Source organism: Hemibagrus wyckioides, linkage group LG11 (assembly GCF_019097595.1).
Source record: "Hemibagrus wyckioides isolate EC202008001 linkage group LG11, SWU_Hwy_1.0, whole genome shotgun sequence".
In the NCBI taxonomy this organism is placed as follows: domain Eukaryota; kingdom Metazoa; phylum Chordata; class Actinopteri; order Siluriformes; family Bagridae; genus Hemibagrus; species Hemibagrus wyckioides.
The window spans coordinates 8,943,769-8,960,306 of record NC_080720.1 but is presented as its reverse complement, the minus strand read 5'-3'; the positions used below and the strand labels follow the sequence as shown (position 1 = coordinate 8,960,306).

Genomic DNA, 16,538 nt, shown 5'->3' with positions numbered 1-16,538 from the left:
ATTATCAAGATGATCTTATTGTACATGTTTACATATACTACTTTTTTTCATTTAAAAATGCTATTCAATCTTAAATATTGATATCTCAATCCTATAACCTGTGATACTCCCAAACACTGTGCGCACACAACAAAACCCCACCAAGATAAACAGACAGCGCTTCCCTGAGGAGTGAGCTCACGGCCAAGACAGGTGGAAATATCACTTCAGAGACATGGTTGGAAAAGTCGGATGAATGAGTTTGTGTAAAATATTACGCCGCACTCGACTTCTCTCTCAATCGGTAAGTCGCTTGTAAGAATTGCGTCAAATTTGACGGCGAAGAATGGCAGGCAAAGTGGAAAAAAATGGACGTCACCATATTCATCTTTTGTTATTTTGCGTGTTGGCCCTCTATCTCTGCGATTAAAAAGCACATCAGAGCTTTCATATTTTTCAGGTCTATTACTCGTGTTCGTTCTTTTTTTTTCTTGTGCGTCTGAAAAGAACAAAAAACCTTTCTGATTCATGAGGTGTCAAAAATGAAATACATTTTTTTAAAAACCCCTCCATGTATGACATCCTGGACTGCCCATTTTCACGATTAGTTCGAATTAACGTGTTTTAACATGATTATCAAGATGAAGATGATGATGAAACACGGTGCAGGTGGAAATTCATCCATATTCATCTTTAGCTAGCTTTTATAAATTTAACTGAAGAATGACGTACATCTTCCTCAGATAGTGATGTGTACAGTTACTGGTTTGTGTGTACAGTGATTAATCTAGAGCAAATACTTACATATACAGCATTTAAACATAATGTCACTATGTTTACTGCTGATGCTGTGAGCAGACACGATGATCTGACGTCACTCCGTAGACGAGGAAGAAACTCGTCTACGAGAAAGAGACTACCCCAAGTGTTCGGCTTTCTTGGCTTTTACTGGTTGGAGTTTGTGAACCAGGTTTATTTGCAACCTCGAGTGAAATAAAGCACTAGCTGAATCATTTCCTAGTGCTGTTCAATACGACAAAAGGAGCTTCAGGAGGAGCCAGATGTTGGCATTTCGAGAATAAAAGGTTTGTTAAGCTGTGCAAAAATACAGACAACGCCATGAACAGCAAACAGTGCAAACAACCTTCGAGGCAAATAGCTTTCGTCATTTCGATAAAATCATTTATTTATATAAGTGTTCACTGCACTAGTTATTGTATTTGCATATCTGCATTTGCGACACCATGAAAATCATGTCCAAACACGTTAATTTGAAATTATCCTGGAAATCGTTCAGCACTAGATGACTCAAAATGATAGTAATAAAAAAGCGTCCAGTTCCAAAATACAATAAAAAAAAATACAGAAAAAATATTGAAATCATTTTTATTCAATTGCAATACATAAGAGCTAAAGTGTGAATTTGTGGGGGAAAATTTTTTTTTGGCAACATCAAGTAGCACTATTTGGAGGCTGATGGTAGCAGCTGCTGCTGTTTTATGAATGCAGATCAACACACCGTGGTTGAAAAGTTTCTTCGTAATCGCTGCACAGACCCGATTACACGCAACATATTTGGCAACTTTTGGTTTTTCCTACTTGGAGAATCCGCTACTGAAGACAAATACATGACGTTACTTGCTTTGCTGCTGTTCAAGCAGGGTTTTTTTTTGTATTACCCGACAGCTAACACAACCCCCAGAAACACATGACACAGCGGACCTCCTTATTTTCAGCTAAACAGTACTAGAGAGTTTTTGTATTGATATTATTATTATTAATAATAGCCGCTTTTCTCCTTCGGCTAACAACCAGTGGAGGAAATATTATGTAAAAGATGTTTCCAGAAATCTCTTGTTGAGAAAAGGAACTGGATTGGATCACCTTTCTTTGCTTTTGCTCTCCATGCAAGAAGACTTTGTACAAAGAATTGGTTAAAAAAAAGGATTTTTTTTTTTGGAGTGATTGATTAGCACGGTGAAATTTTAAGAGCAGATTGTCAACCTATGAAGATTTCAAACAGCAACGCCCCACTCACAGCTCTAAAACATCCACAGATTCAAGGAGACCGCAGCACTAAATGTCAGTTGGGGAGACCGGATTAAAATGCACGGCGCAGGAAAACTGACACAACCCCATCAATAATGCAGAGCTGGAGTAGTGATTTTCTGAAGACGGCACATCAAACAGAGGCGAGTTACAAACTCGTATCAGCACACAACACGGCTCGGAGAGAGGAGCTACATCAATCGGAGGAAGAGAAGCTCATCTTTATTTATGCTTGAACAAAGGCGCAAAGGAGCGGCACTCGTTTGGCAGGCCCGTGGCATTAAAAATATTCATTTTTCATCATTTAAAAAACATCAATAAAAATACGGAATGAAAAACTTTTTTGCTTGAAAAATTTATATATTGAATAGAGAAAAACAGATTGTGTGTGTTTGAGAGAGAGAGAGATAGAGAGCTTTCAACAATATTCTCAAAAGAGCTTGGATCAGTACAGCACCCACAGAGGCACCTGAGGCCACTAGCTATCCCACAATGCTCTGGTCTCTCTATGAACGCTCATTACATGTGATTTTGATTTCAGCAGTAATCAGACAGGCAGTAAGCCGTCCCCAAGACTCCTGTTCAGACACGCTGGCACTGGACCAGCACACACACACACACACGCAGCAGCAGAGTGCAGACAGGTACTATAAACACTCAATGCTCAAACATGCTTTTTTCATACAACACCTCCTGACACCCACACACACTCCCATAAGAAGTAAACAGGGCAGTAAATATTTCCACAAAGCTCATGTGATCTCACCCCAGGGTTAGTCAGTTTATCTTGCACACAAGTCACCGTCTTCGATGGCCTTATGGGGGATATAAATAAACAAACAGGAATATCTTTGGCAACACTCTTCAGTTTATACCCACACAAAAATTATGTTCACGGCCACATTGATGTTTACACACCAGTCAGTGGAAATGGAGTGTCTTGCAACACCCAGCTCCTTTTTCCTCCGTTATAGCAGGTGCTGCTTTACCGGTCGAGCTGCATGAATAAAGCCACCATCACACCCCGGCACTCGGCAATCCTACAGCCACGCAGCTGCTGCCTGTTGAGCTCACCGTTCCTCTCGAGACACAAAGGCAACGCTGGCCTTTCTGCCAATTACTGACCTCCGAGTAGGCGCTCTTTCATCTCCCCATCAGAGGGACGGGGTCGGAGGTCAGACATCATCCGAGGTCATTTCCTGTTTTATGTTAGCCAATGAAGAGGAGTACAGACTCTGAGTGTGTGAAAGAGATGAGGCGGGAGTCCTCGCTAGAGGCAGGAAGCTGAAAAATTGATCGTGGCATAGTCTTTGAAGCTGATATGACACTAGTGATAAAATGCAATGCATTCAGGAACACTAGAGGAAAATATAGCTTGGTTATTTTATTTTATTTTTTTTAAAGACAATCATCATGAGCTGCATCGATAGCTAATGCGTGATTAGGACAGAGACAAGAATTTCAACAAGAAAAGAAAAACCTGATATGGTCAGTTTATCAGCTCGAAATCTGTTTAACCTTACCAAAATAGGAAGTGCCCCCACGGATATTATAAACCCTTAAGGAAACCTCAGGGGAGAATTAAAAGAAAGAAGTTTATAGCACAGTGCTACTGAATTCTCTAATCTGATTGGTCAAGGTGAATTTCTATAGCAGCGGCTCAGACAGCAGTACAGGTTTACATTAAATGTCCAGTTAGAGGAAAAATAAATAATTACATTAGAATTATGTCTAAGATGTTCAATCTAATATATATATATATATATATACATACACACACACACACACATATATAATAATTAATAATATATATTCAAAGTAAGATCATACAGTAATTACATCAATTTATAAAATAGAGTATTAAAAAAATAAGACCCTGACCTTGAACTCTAAAAGAAAAGAAATAATATAATAATCAAATAATAGCAATAATCTGAAATAAAAGAAAAAATAAAGTTTGAAAAATCTGTGTGTGTGTGAGTGTGTAACTAGAAGAACAGTATTGCCCTGGTGTCTGCTGCACACAAAAAGGCTTCAAACAGAATTCAGGATTAATGAAGTGGGTTTATTTATTTATTCATGACAATGAAAGGAGCCTGGCTACAACGACAGAGTCCTCACTCTGTTGCTCGGCATTGTGAGACCTTTTCAAAGCGGCCCATGCACGACCTCCCAGCCCCCCACCATCCTGCGCTCGATTGCCTGGACCCACGAGCTCCCGTGAGTTACGGCTCGGTTTTGACTACGTGTGCGCACTCGCATTCGCAGGCTTGTGCTAATCACATCACGGACCATCTTCAAAATGTCGCCGTCGTCTGCGAGTTACAGCACACTCACTGGATCATTAATCCAAAAGACAGAAAGGAGGCTAGTCTGGCAGTCGGGCAGGAGTAGAGGCCCTCCGTAGCGCTCCTTGTGAAAGCCAGGCCTCCTCCAGGAGAGGGAAGGGGGGAGGGGGAGTTGAAAAAATGCAAAGCCTGAAGAGCGCCTAAGTGCTGAACCACCCCTCATTCATGACAACACACACGCAGAGCCCAAACACACACGCAGCCTGGTTCTCACAGCGTTTCGATTCCCCCCCTACATTCCCCCCACTTCTCTCAGGGTGGTGCTGTGTGCTAAAGCCTATCTGATAAAGTCCTGTGTGCCATCGCAGGTCACCCTGCAGGAAGGGCCACACAAAACCTAGTTCCCATGAAGCTCCTATTCACTCTGTGTGTGTGTGTGTGTGTGTACTCTGAGGCCAGTTGATTACAGCTCCTGTTTAATGAAAGACACTTGTGAAGCAGGCTCACCTTCAGGAGAAGGGCTCAGATTTGCCTCGGGGAGATTCTCAGTGAAATGCCTAGCCTCAGTAGTTCTATAGCTAATTCAACACACGTTCGCTAAACAGGTTGCACTCACTTCGTAGCTGTGGGGCATCTAGAACCCACACTTTAGCGTATATTACCATACATTCAAACAAATCACTAGAAAAAGTGGGGGGAAAAAAGACCAGGGCAACGACATTAACAAAGTGTATACAGTTCTATAAAAATGACCGATTAGCTGGTGTGGGTTATGAAGAAGGGTTTATCACACCATCATATTCACAGAACATTTCACGTCAACATTTTGGGGGCATTTTACATTAGATAACTTAGGTTCTGATGTGAGGAATTACAAAAACAAACATGTGGAGAGCCAGTACAAACTCAGTGGGACGAAGAGTTTAGGAGTCTAATTATGATCAATTATGGTCGATATGATAATACGTGATAACATTTTCAAGAACAATTTTCTGATTATGATGATTATTCAAAATATTTGTTCGCTGCAGTCAACGACTGTCCCAACTTTCCAGTCGATGGAAATGTCTTTCCTGAGATATTGTGCTTAATTTAAACTAACCTGAGACATCTGACATTATTAAAAAAAAATAAAATCTAAAAATTTTGTACTTAATCCATAATTTTAAAGATTTTAAATATTTTTACTTCTTTAAATGTTAAATATTTTCTTATTTTTTTTTAAAAAATAAACATTTTAAAATATTTTTTAAAAATCTATTTTTAATGCAGCATGGGAAATGTAGATATAATTTGCTAGTCCTATATATGATGATACACTGTAAGGTAAATGTTCTGTATAGAAGCACTGCAGGACCCTGAGAGCCAGCTTTCTACCAGCTATACTGCGTCTGAAAGCTCAGATGAACAGGATGCCCGCAGAAAACAACCAAATGTAACAAGCATAAAACCATAATAACGATTTATCTGGCCTAGGAATCTACATGACTATTCTGAAAAACACAAAATGTGAAGTCAACAAAAACACCATGCCATGGCTGGACATGATGCACATGTGTCTGGTATGTGAACCTTTGAAGAAGGGTAGACAAATCTTAAATGAGAAAAGATTTCAATACAGCAAATCCTCGAATAGAGTTACTGTACAACCACAACACTAAAATATTTTCTGCTGTGACTAACAACTGTGTTTTTCCGTGACAAGGACAGAGCAGGACAATGTGGTCTACACAAACAAAAAACTTCGCTGTTGCTCGCTAAATCTGCTTCACCCCTTCAGGATGGGGAAAATCTAACAGAGCTTCCAGAATATTGCTCAGATTTACAACGCAGGGATATCTACAGCACAAACCACACACAAATCCCGCTTAAAATATCTGCTGTTCATTTTGACAGATTGTTAACCCCAAACCAGAGAAATTGCAGTTGCACTGAGCCACTCTTTCATCTACAAAATGAAACCAAAATGAAAAGCATGTGGCCACCTGGGAAAACCAGTCGGATGGTGAAAATGACAGCTTGAAGATCGACACGATTTCCTGAACTGAAATAAAGTGCTGCGGGGATTGACGTGTTTTTGTAGCCTGGAACTGATCATCCCACCTGATTTCCAAAAGGCTGATGGGATTTTTACATGCTTTGGGATTAGAGAAAAATCAGCTCAGTGACCAGGAAATGTTTACGCTTCTTGCACGTTTTGTTCATCAGGATAATCTTCACAAATTACAGAAGTAAAAATAGATAAATGATCTGAGCTACAATACGGTCGCATGACTTTTCTTCAGACATTCTTTATTTAAACACCATGAACCCCTGCTCTATTTGTAGACGAATCTGAATGAATGAAAGGTTTGACTTGGAATAGTTTGTATAAACCTGACGAAGCTGTAGTAGATGAGACTTCCTGTCTGCCATGATGACGTTTAACTTCTCTGACAACCTCTGTAGTCCCATTTAACCACTAGTTTCCAACTGGCTTTGTGTTGCCTTATTTCAGTCATTTAACCCGTTCAAATTGGGGCAGACGAACCGGCGGAAGTGCTAGACATTTCCGGAGATTTATGGCTCGCTTCTGTAGCCCTTTAGATCTTTCTCTTTTGTGTGCATCTCAAGCATTTTAAACCTGTTTACCATTAAACCATTTACCAACTACATTTAAAGGTGTCGTTCTGACTGCACTGCAGCACTGACTCGGACATTTCCACTGCATTTCCAAATCAAAATTAAGTCAAATCCAATCAGATGCTAAATTAATTTTGCTAGCTGTTCGGGTGTGTGAATTATTTATGTATTATCCTTTTTTTGGTTTAAATCATCTTAATTCGAAAACATCAAATGTGCTCAATACAAACAGAGGCAAAACACTCTCATTATCTCTGTAAAATAATCAAAATAATAATGCCCCAGTTGCTAGAGACGCCTCCCCATCCCCTAGATCCAGCCTACACCCCTCTCCTAACTGCTCTTCAGTGAGAAACATTCTCTCTTACTGTTTATTCTGCCTGTTAAGGCTTGATGCAGGGGGATAATTAGTCTGTGTGCACGTACGGCTCCTGTTTTTCTGTGCTTCAGACATTTTCTCCCCCCTCAAAACCCTCCACAAGGTACAGCATTCTCTCAGTGTAAGCTTTGAGAGCAATACACACTGTTCTCAGACGGATCGGCTGTCCTGGGTACGACCGCCTGAACACAACAGAGCTCCAGAACATGGAGTCAAACCAGCCATTTTTATTTATATTTATATATATATATATATATATATATATATATATATATATATATATATATATATATATATATATATATATATATATATATATATATATATATATATATCTCATAAAAGAAATGCTGCAACTAACCCTGTTCATTTTGCTTTATATTATATTTACGATATTCTTCTGCTAGAGGCCATGATGTGATATTGAATACTGCAGAGATTGTTGAATACATAATGCTAAGCGTGCTAATTACCCACTAAAATGTGAACCACTGCACTGTAACCTGGATTAACCCTTTCCTCGCTCTTTTCTGTGTTTCCAGGTACTAAAACATAGTATCGGTTACATACAGAATTTATGGTGTAAAGTCTATAAGCTTCATGTGTATGACCTTAAGTCTTTCTTTAGTGTCCATCACAAATCTATCCAAATAACCCCTACTGAGTGTGTCTCAACAAATCCGTAACACAAGTTCACATTTTCTTAATTCTATATAAAAAGGATTTATATCACTACATGATAAACATATTATCTGTCCTTGCACTTTATTTCCAAACACCACTTATTGCTAGGGGGTACAGCCAGATATCCCCGGCCGCCTGGCCTTTTACCCCTCTTTAAACCACGAACCCTCTTAATTTCATTCCGGGTTTTGTATACATTAAATAAATTGCTGGAATTTCAGCGGGCCTCCTGTCTCCTCCTTTCTCTCCACTTGTAACAGAGGCTCTTCAGGCCTTCATACTTATTATTTAAATATAATTCACACATTAAAATTCTACCTACATTCACTGATCGTTGCACATTTTTTTGTATTGTAGTCTTTGTCTATCCTCCTGCACCGGATTCATCTGTATTCATATAGTGACAGTAAAGTTGAATAAAATCTTTTACTGTGTCTGAATCTCAAATTGAGCCTATAGAACACCACACAGGTTCTTGTTTGTTTGAGTGAGAATACACGGCAGATATGAAGCTCTTTCATAAGATATAACTTAAATGGAGGTTTAAGTAGAGAAATAACTGCGTAAAGATGAAGAATCATCATTAATAGATCCTGTGTGGACCTGGAAAATCTCCTTAGCTTAAGAGGTAACAACACTGTGCAGCGCTACAGCCATTCTAGAACATTCCTTCCTTCTCTGCATATAAAACTCATTAATACTGCATCCATTTTTCATAAATCACATGCAGGCTTAAAAAAAAAAAATTCAAAGCCCTAAACTGCACTGTTCTCTCTTCCCGATGAGGAAAGCGGCATGAGTAATAAAGACAAAACAGTTCAGACAGTCACACTGGCGAAGTTAATGAACGCCATGCGCGAATACTCCACGGCTGTTTAATCAAAGCTTAACAAGCTTTCGCTTCATGGCTCATGCTCTAAAGAACCCGGTGCTGTATGTGATGCTCAGCCACTGGAACCAAGGTAATATTAAACTGGCTGTGGGGTAGGTACAACATGGAGAGGTGTGCCACCCAGACTGCTGGATGGTTCGATCTCATGGGGATGGTCTAAACGTACTCCATCAGTGAATGAGACAAATCCACTAGACATGATAACTAAAGACGTAAGCTTAAGCTAGGCTATACGTTGTTCCACACAAGTGTCCCATGATTCATTCACTCTTCCTTGAAATTCCTGCATGGACTGGGTTAATAAACAACCAGTCATATGTTAGCGAGAGAAACAGAGACTGTGTAGATAGGATTAACGTGCAGCAAGAAAGATGAGGAGCGACTGCATCAGGATCGTATGAGATCATCATCTCAGGAATGGAAATGAAGCGAAGAGCCACTAAAACACTCGACAAAGCAATACAGCCGGATCAGGAGAACACGCCTGCGTTACTACGAGACCTGAGCGTGAGCAATTTCACTGCACTGCAAATTCGCTCGAGATTATTCACTTCGTTTAAAAAGCCAGTGTGAGGGCTGAAAAGTCAGCTTACATAAAAGATCTTCAGTAAACCCTGAACGATGAATCAGACCCAATTTTAAGATCTGTATCAGAAAGTACCACACTGTTTACCTACACCTTAAATATTTATTTGGCTTGTAATCGAGCCAGATTTACAGCATTTAACTCAAGCAAACCGGCTCAAACGTATGACATCACAGACGAGCACGTTCACCTGGAAGCAACGTTAACATTAACATGCACGGAATTTTTAACACCACATCCAGCTTCTTCGGGCCAGAGCCGTCATTCAGGTGTAGGAGCTTGGCAATGCTACGTTGCAAGACTTGTTTTCGTGGGCAGGGATATATTTAAACTGGAAGCAGATCATCCAAGCTTATGGGAATTGGTCTGACTAAATACACAGCTTGATTTTACACAAATGTTTGAAATTAGCATTTTGGAGGGATTTTTTTTTTCTATTGTTATTTTGTTTTGTTGTTTCAACAGCTGCAACATGGATCTGGGACCAGATGTTAAAAAAAGAAGACATTTTTAAAACGTGCCTGAGTAAGCAAAGCATTTGTTGGAGCTGTTATCAATTAGAAGATGAAAATGGAGAAAAGAAGAGCGAGTGTGTATGTGTGTGTGTGTGAGCAATAGAGAGAGAGAGAGGTGTGTGTGTGTGTGAGAGAGAGAGAGGTGTGTGTGACCAAGAGAGAGAGAGGTGTGTGTGTGTGTGTGTGTGTGTGTGTGTGTGTTTGTGTGTGAGCAACAGAGAGGGAGAGAGAGAGGTGTGTGTGTGAGCAAGAGAGAGAGAGGGGTGTGTGTGTGTGTGAGCAAGAGAGAGAGAGAGAGAGGTGTGCGTGTGTGAGCAAGAGAGAGAGAGAGGTGAGTGTGTGTGTGTGTGTGTGAGCAAGAGAGAGAGAGAGAGAGAGAGGTGTGCGTGTGTGAGCAAGAGAGAGAGAGAGCTGAGTGTGTGTGTGTGTGTGTGTGTGTGAGCAACAGAGAGGGAGAGAGAAAGGTGTGTGTGTGAGCAAGAGAGAGAGAGGTGTGTGTGTGTGAGCAAGAGAGAGAGAGAGAGAGAAAGAGAGAGAGGTGTGTGTGTGAGCAAGAGAGAGAGAGAGAGGTGGGTGTGTGTGTGTGTGTGTGTGTGTGAGTGTGAGCGTGTGTGTGTGAGCAAGAGAGAGAGAGAGGTGAGTGTGTGTGTATGTGTGTGTGTGTGAGAGAGCGAGAGAGAGAGAGGTGTGTGTGTGTGTGTGTGTGTGTGTGAGCGAGAGAGAGAGAGGTGAGTGTGTGTGTGTGTGTGTGCATGAGCGAGAGAGAGAGGTGTGTGTGTGTGTGTGCGTGCAAGAGAGAGAGAGAGAGGTGTGTGTGTGTGTGTGCATGCAAGAGAGAGATTATTAACAACTAAGTGTGATAAAGGAGGAGCGATGGGAGTGGTGCAGGCCCCTCTGGGACGGTGATGTGGTCTCCAGCTATTCACAGAGATGAAAGGCCATTTGGGACGGGGCCCCCCACCGACCACCACTCTGTCCTTTCAGTATGAAGTGCACGCTCCTCCAACACCATCACATCACACCGTCATAACAAAGTCTGCCATTTGTTTAAGAGTAGGATACAGTTTCTCAAACAAGAGACACGATACATGTGTGTGTTGTCATCATGATAACAACGATGGTTACAAATAATTTGGGATGTGTTTCTCCAACAGAGCAGCTAAGATTCGTGTTTTAGCGGGTGCTCTTTTATTGATTTAAAAAAAATAAATAAAATAAGGAGAGAAAAAAAAAGAAAACCATGGCGCAGACACACACACACAGATCCCATATTCATTCTATTACAAATCAGTTGTTTTACTATTCCTTTATCAGTATTTCTTTTTGGTGCAGTGCATGTTTTAAGAAAACATAGAAATGCATTATATACTCGATATTCTTCAATTCAGCATTTAGTTTTCATTTGTAAAACCACAAAATCAGGATAAAAGACTATTCTATTTGTCGCAATATGTTTTTAAAGCAGCGGTTCCCAAAATAGGCTTCCTGAAGGCTAACCAAGGGGGCCATTCGTTGCTTATTTATTTATTTATTTATCAATCAATCAATGTTGGAAACCAGAACTCATCATTATAAAATTCTGATTTCTTGTACAGAGCTTTTATAATTATTCCCCTAACCACATGGCCATGTGAACTGAACCTCAATACCGCAAAAACAAGCAGGCTTATGAATAATATTACCTTGGACCTTTCTAGATACATTTAAGTATAGAAGAGGAAAGAAAAATACTGAATATTAGTACACATTAAATCTGAGCAATATGACAGTACAGTATACAGTAGTACAGATATCCTGTTGTATTAGATCTCACTGCACTTTTCTGAGATATCCTGAATATTTTTGTACTCCGTTTCTTATGTTCTGTAAAGCTGCTTTGAGACGACGCTAAACAAATAAAACTGAACTGAATATTTTGATCTCTTTAAGTTCAGCCGATTTACTGTCTGCTTAATATTACAAATTATCCATTAGTATTTTATACATCGATTATATATATGGACTTTTCTAAAAAATATTTCTCAATTCTTAATTTTTATTTGTATTTATAAATGTTATTAAAAATGTTATTCTCGAGTCTTACGGTCACATTAAATGTTAATATGCAAAACAATATTTTTAAAAGGACTTTTAGAATCCTATAAAACATTTCGTGAGCAAATTTCTACATCGCCTGCATACCGTGTATCGCTGAAAAACGCCTCCGAATATCACGGTATGATGTTCATCATCATATCGCTCGCCCCACTGCACAGATTTAGATAATAGACAGGAAGTGAAGGGTTTGTGTGGTTGAATTTACGCTTAACAGAGATCCTGGCTGCAGAAAATACTTTAAGGAGTCTTCATTAAAGTGTGTTTAAGGAGCACTAGTGGAAGCTTTGTGAGATCTGGGAGGGAAACCTAATGGCAAACGACAAATGATGAAGCTTTCTCCAAGTTATAAACTGAGGAGTGGCGTGGAGCAAATTATAACAATAATAATAACAGATAATAGATCAATAAAAACAACAACAAAGCAGAAGAGTCAAAATATCACATCACAGCTGTAAAAAAATAAATAAATAAATAAATAAAAATCATAATGCATTTTTCTTTCCAGCTAATCGAACCATGGAAACTATTGTGCATCTATTTAGATAGATAGATAGATAGATAGATAGATAGATAGATAGATAGATAGATAGATAGATAGATAGATAGATTTTAACTCTCTCAGGTCTGTATTTCCCTACAAAACAACCTGAGACTACACACAGCAAAACACAAGAAGTAAACAAAGAAATAGAAAGAATTTCAGAGCACAAAAGCGAGTTAGAGGAGTGCAGAAGTGTTTGTTTACCTGCATGGTGAAGACTCCCAGCTCCTGAGCAGAGAGCTTCTTCATCTGCACCGCCAGCACTTGCGCTTCCTCCAGGATTGAAAAGTCGCTTTCGGCACCGCAAAGTCCTCCGCACAGGAGTCCCAACAAAGGTACGAGCCAACAGCTAAAAACCTTCAACTTGTTCCCGGAAAGCCGAGCATGACTAGTCCAAGGCGAGGAGGAAATAAAGCCAGGGAAAATCACAGCTCCGAGGCGCGAGCTTCTCGCCATGATGGCAGAGATTTGTTTAATAGCAGCCGTCGGTCGTGCAGGAGCTCTCGGGAAAGAGAAAAAAAAACTTCCCTCGTTACCTTTTAACTTTGACGCCGAAGGTCGGTGAAGTTCCACTTTTCCAACTCCGATATCCTAAGCACGAGGCAGTAAGACATAGTTTTAGGAACTTGCTGAAATGAGCAAACCCTGATTTTTTTAATAAAAAAAAATAGAATTAAAAAAGAGCGCGTTTTAGCGTCTTTAACGACACCCGCGAGCCGCTTCGCTAAACTCTGCGTAAAGCGCGAGCCCGAGCATCACAATAGGGGAGAAGAGCAGCGGCGGTTGTCGGAAAAACCCGCGCTGGATTGAGTTTGGAGTGGAGTGGAGTGGATTGGAATGGGATCGGAGCCTAGTCTACGTTCACATGGCTAAGTCGAACAATTCGACTTCAACACTGAAAATCTGATTTGAAGAAATCTGAGGAAGAGGCAGGAGTCAGGAGGTAGCAGAGCTGAAGATGTTGAGGTTCTCTTTGGGAGTGACCAGGTTGGACACGATTAGGAACGAGTACATCAGAGGGACGGCTCATGTTGGACGTTTGGGGGACAAAGTTAGGGAGGCCAGATTAAGATGGTTTGGACATGTTCAGAGGAGGGAGAGTGAGTATACTGGTAGGAGAATGTTGGACATGGAGCTGCCAGGCAGGAGGCAAAGAGGAAGGCCAAAGAGGAGGTATATGGATGTAGTAAATGAAGATATGAAGCTAGTGGGTGCAAGTGTTGAGGATGCAGAAGATAGGGATAGGTGGAGAGAGATGATTCGCTGTGGTGACCCCTGAAGGGAAAAGCCGAAAGAAGAAGAAAGATTTTCTGTTTTAATGTGATTTTACACATATATATATATGTGTGTGTGTGTGTGTGTAAAATCACATTAAAACAAAAATTAAAAAAATAAGAGACCACTGCAAAATAATCAGTTTTTTTCTTCCAGGTTCATGTATTGGTGAGATGAACACTTTTTCTCATTTTTTGTTTTGTTGAACTGCTGACAATATTTCTTCTAAATTCAAAATATAACTATTGTTATTTAGAGTGTATATTTAAAGGAAATGACAACACATCAAAATAACCCAAGATCATGCAGTATTTGCAGAGCTTTAATACCTCAAATAAAACAAAATGCAAATGATTTGTAAACAAATTGTGTTGATGCTTTGGCTAAATAACATTAAGAAATCAGTATTTGGTGGAATAACCCTGATTTGCATGTGTTTTGGCTCCATGCTTTCCACCAGTTTTTCACATTGCTATTGGGGAACTTTATACCACTCTTTTTGCAAAACAGCAAACAGCTCAGCTTTGCTTGATGGTTTGTGACCATCCATCTTCCTCTTGATGACATTACAGAGGTTTTCAGTAGGGTTCAAATCTGGAGATTGGGCAGTGGTCTCATTTTGTTTCCAGAGCTGTATATATGTAAATATATATTGTATCTGTTCTGTCCTGTGGTTGTATAAAATCAGATAAAAATGTAAGTCGCTCTGGATAAGGGCATCTGCCAAATGTCAGAAATGTAAATGTACTGTTTTGTTTTGTAATGTCTGTTGCAATGTCTTTTTGTCATGCACTGTTTGCACCGGGTGGCACACATTGCACTTTATTTAGCTAGGGCAACTTAATTTCAGACTTTAGCTCTTTGTTGTTTTGTAGCTGTATGTTGTTTTATGTAGCACCAGGGTCCTGGAGAAACGTCTCATTTCACTGTGTACTGTGTATGTAGTTGAAATGACAATAAAAGTTTCTTGACTTGACTTGACCTGACTTGACCTGAATTGACCTGAGCCAATCTGAGCTTTGCAGAATTTAATTTTTTCTCACATCAGATCTTAAAGATCTTAAAGACCAGGTCCACCTCCACTTCTCTGACTTTTGATTCATTTCCACCCATATAAATAAGCTGGATGAGGTCCAACTCCAAGCCCTGGACTTTTGGCTCTGACTCTGACCAGATAAAGGTGCTGAATCAGGTTCAACTCCAGGTAAGAGGATTAATTCAAGGTTATAGAACTGGACCTGATCCATCTCCTTGCACCTGGGTGGAGTCAAAACAAAAGTCCAGGGATTAAAGCTGGACCTGATCCATCTCTTCTTTCCTGGGTGGAGCCATATCTTATTCAGTACCCATGTAAATGAGCTGGATCAGGTCCAACTGCAACCAATGGACTCTCACTCTGAGAAAAATGTACTGAATAAGATTTGACTCCAACCAGATAAGACGAATTGGATCAGGTCCACCTCCAGTCCCTGGACTTTTGGTTTGAGTCCACCCTGGTACAAGGAAATGGATCAGATCCAATTCTACACTCTTGACTTTTGCTTCTGTGGCATGGTGTACTAATTCTTTTGTGCACTACTCAGATCTTTCAGGGCATTTCTTGCAGTTTTCTTGAATAGGTTTTCAAATATTAGACCAAGTAAAACTCCATAATCTCTTAAAAAAAAAAAAAAACCTAAAACATTGTAATTTGTAAATATTGTAATACTTTTTTCAGCTTAAATTGGGTAACTGGGCATGCTTTGGTCCAGTTTTGCCAAAGAAAGCAGGCAGTTCCTCCACCAGTCATTAAAGATCAGCAGTCATTAAAGCCGGTAATCTCTAAATTGACAGGATTAAATAATAATACTCAACATCAAAAAGCACTAATGATTCAGCTTTGGACCCCTGAAACAAGCTCAACATTGTTCCTCCCCCAGTAGACCTGAATGATGTCCAGTTTCTGCTCAGTTAAAAGCTGGAAATATAAGTGTGATTCCAACTGCTTTCCAGTGAAGCAGAGGAAATATTACACAAATTGAGCATCATTTCTGAAAATTATAGAGAAAGTTGTTATATATATATGGTGTATTTCCCAGTGGATATCCAGATTCTAAAGATCATGGAAAGAATTGCTTTCTCTCATTCCTTTTATTTATTTTCAAGAAATATCGACTGACAAGGGCACTTTGAAAGTGCAACCACATTACCCAAAAAACCTGAATTAAGTAAGTAAATTATATAAATGCATTTTAAGGACATCATCAGAATACTTATGTTAATAAAGAATTTAATCTTAATGTCTTCATGGCATCAGCATAGACAATAGCTAACTAGTTTAGTTTTGCTTAAAAGAAAAATCCAGCTATTTTCAACCCTGTTATTCAGCTATTCATTTTGGACCAAAATGCTGCAAAGATATCTTGTAAAAGAGAAAAAGAGAGAGAGAGAGAGAGAGAGACAGACAGAGAGACCTGTGATGGGTTGGAACACTTTTTTGAATGGTTGAATGGCTATGTAAAGGAAAATGTATTTAAACTATTAGATAGATAGATAGATAGATAGATAGATAGATAGATAGATAGATAGATAGATAGATAGATAGATAGATAGATAGAGGAAATTCTAGCTTCTAGTAGCAAGATTATCACA

At 39.6% G+C, this 16,538-nt stretch overlaps 1 protein-coding gene across 1 annotated transcript in view; it reads right to left on the bottom strand.

The window, feature by feature from the left end:
• Positions 1 to 13,390, bottom strand: part of cachd1 (cache domain containing 1) — an 83,358-nt gene extending 69,968 nt beyond the window's left edge. Inside the window, exon 1 of the mRNA XM_058403515.1 lies at positions 12,837 to 13,390. Within this exon, the coding sequence (XP_058259498.1) occupies positions 12,837 to 13,088 (252 nt within the window). The 5' untranslated portion in view covers positions 13,089 to 13,390. The remainder of the gene's footprint in view (positions 1 to 12,836) is intronic.
• Between the last annotated feature and the right edge of the window lie 3,148 nt (positions 13,391 to 16,538).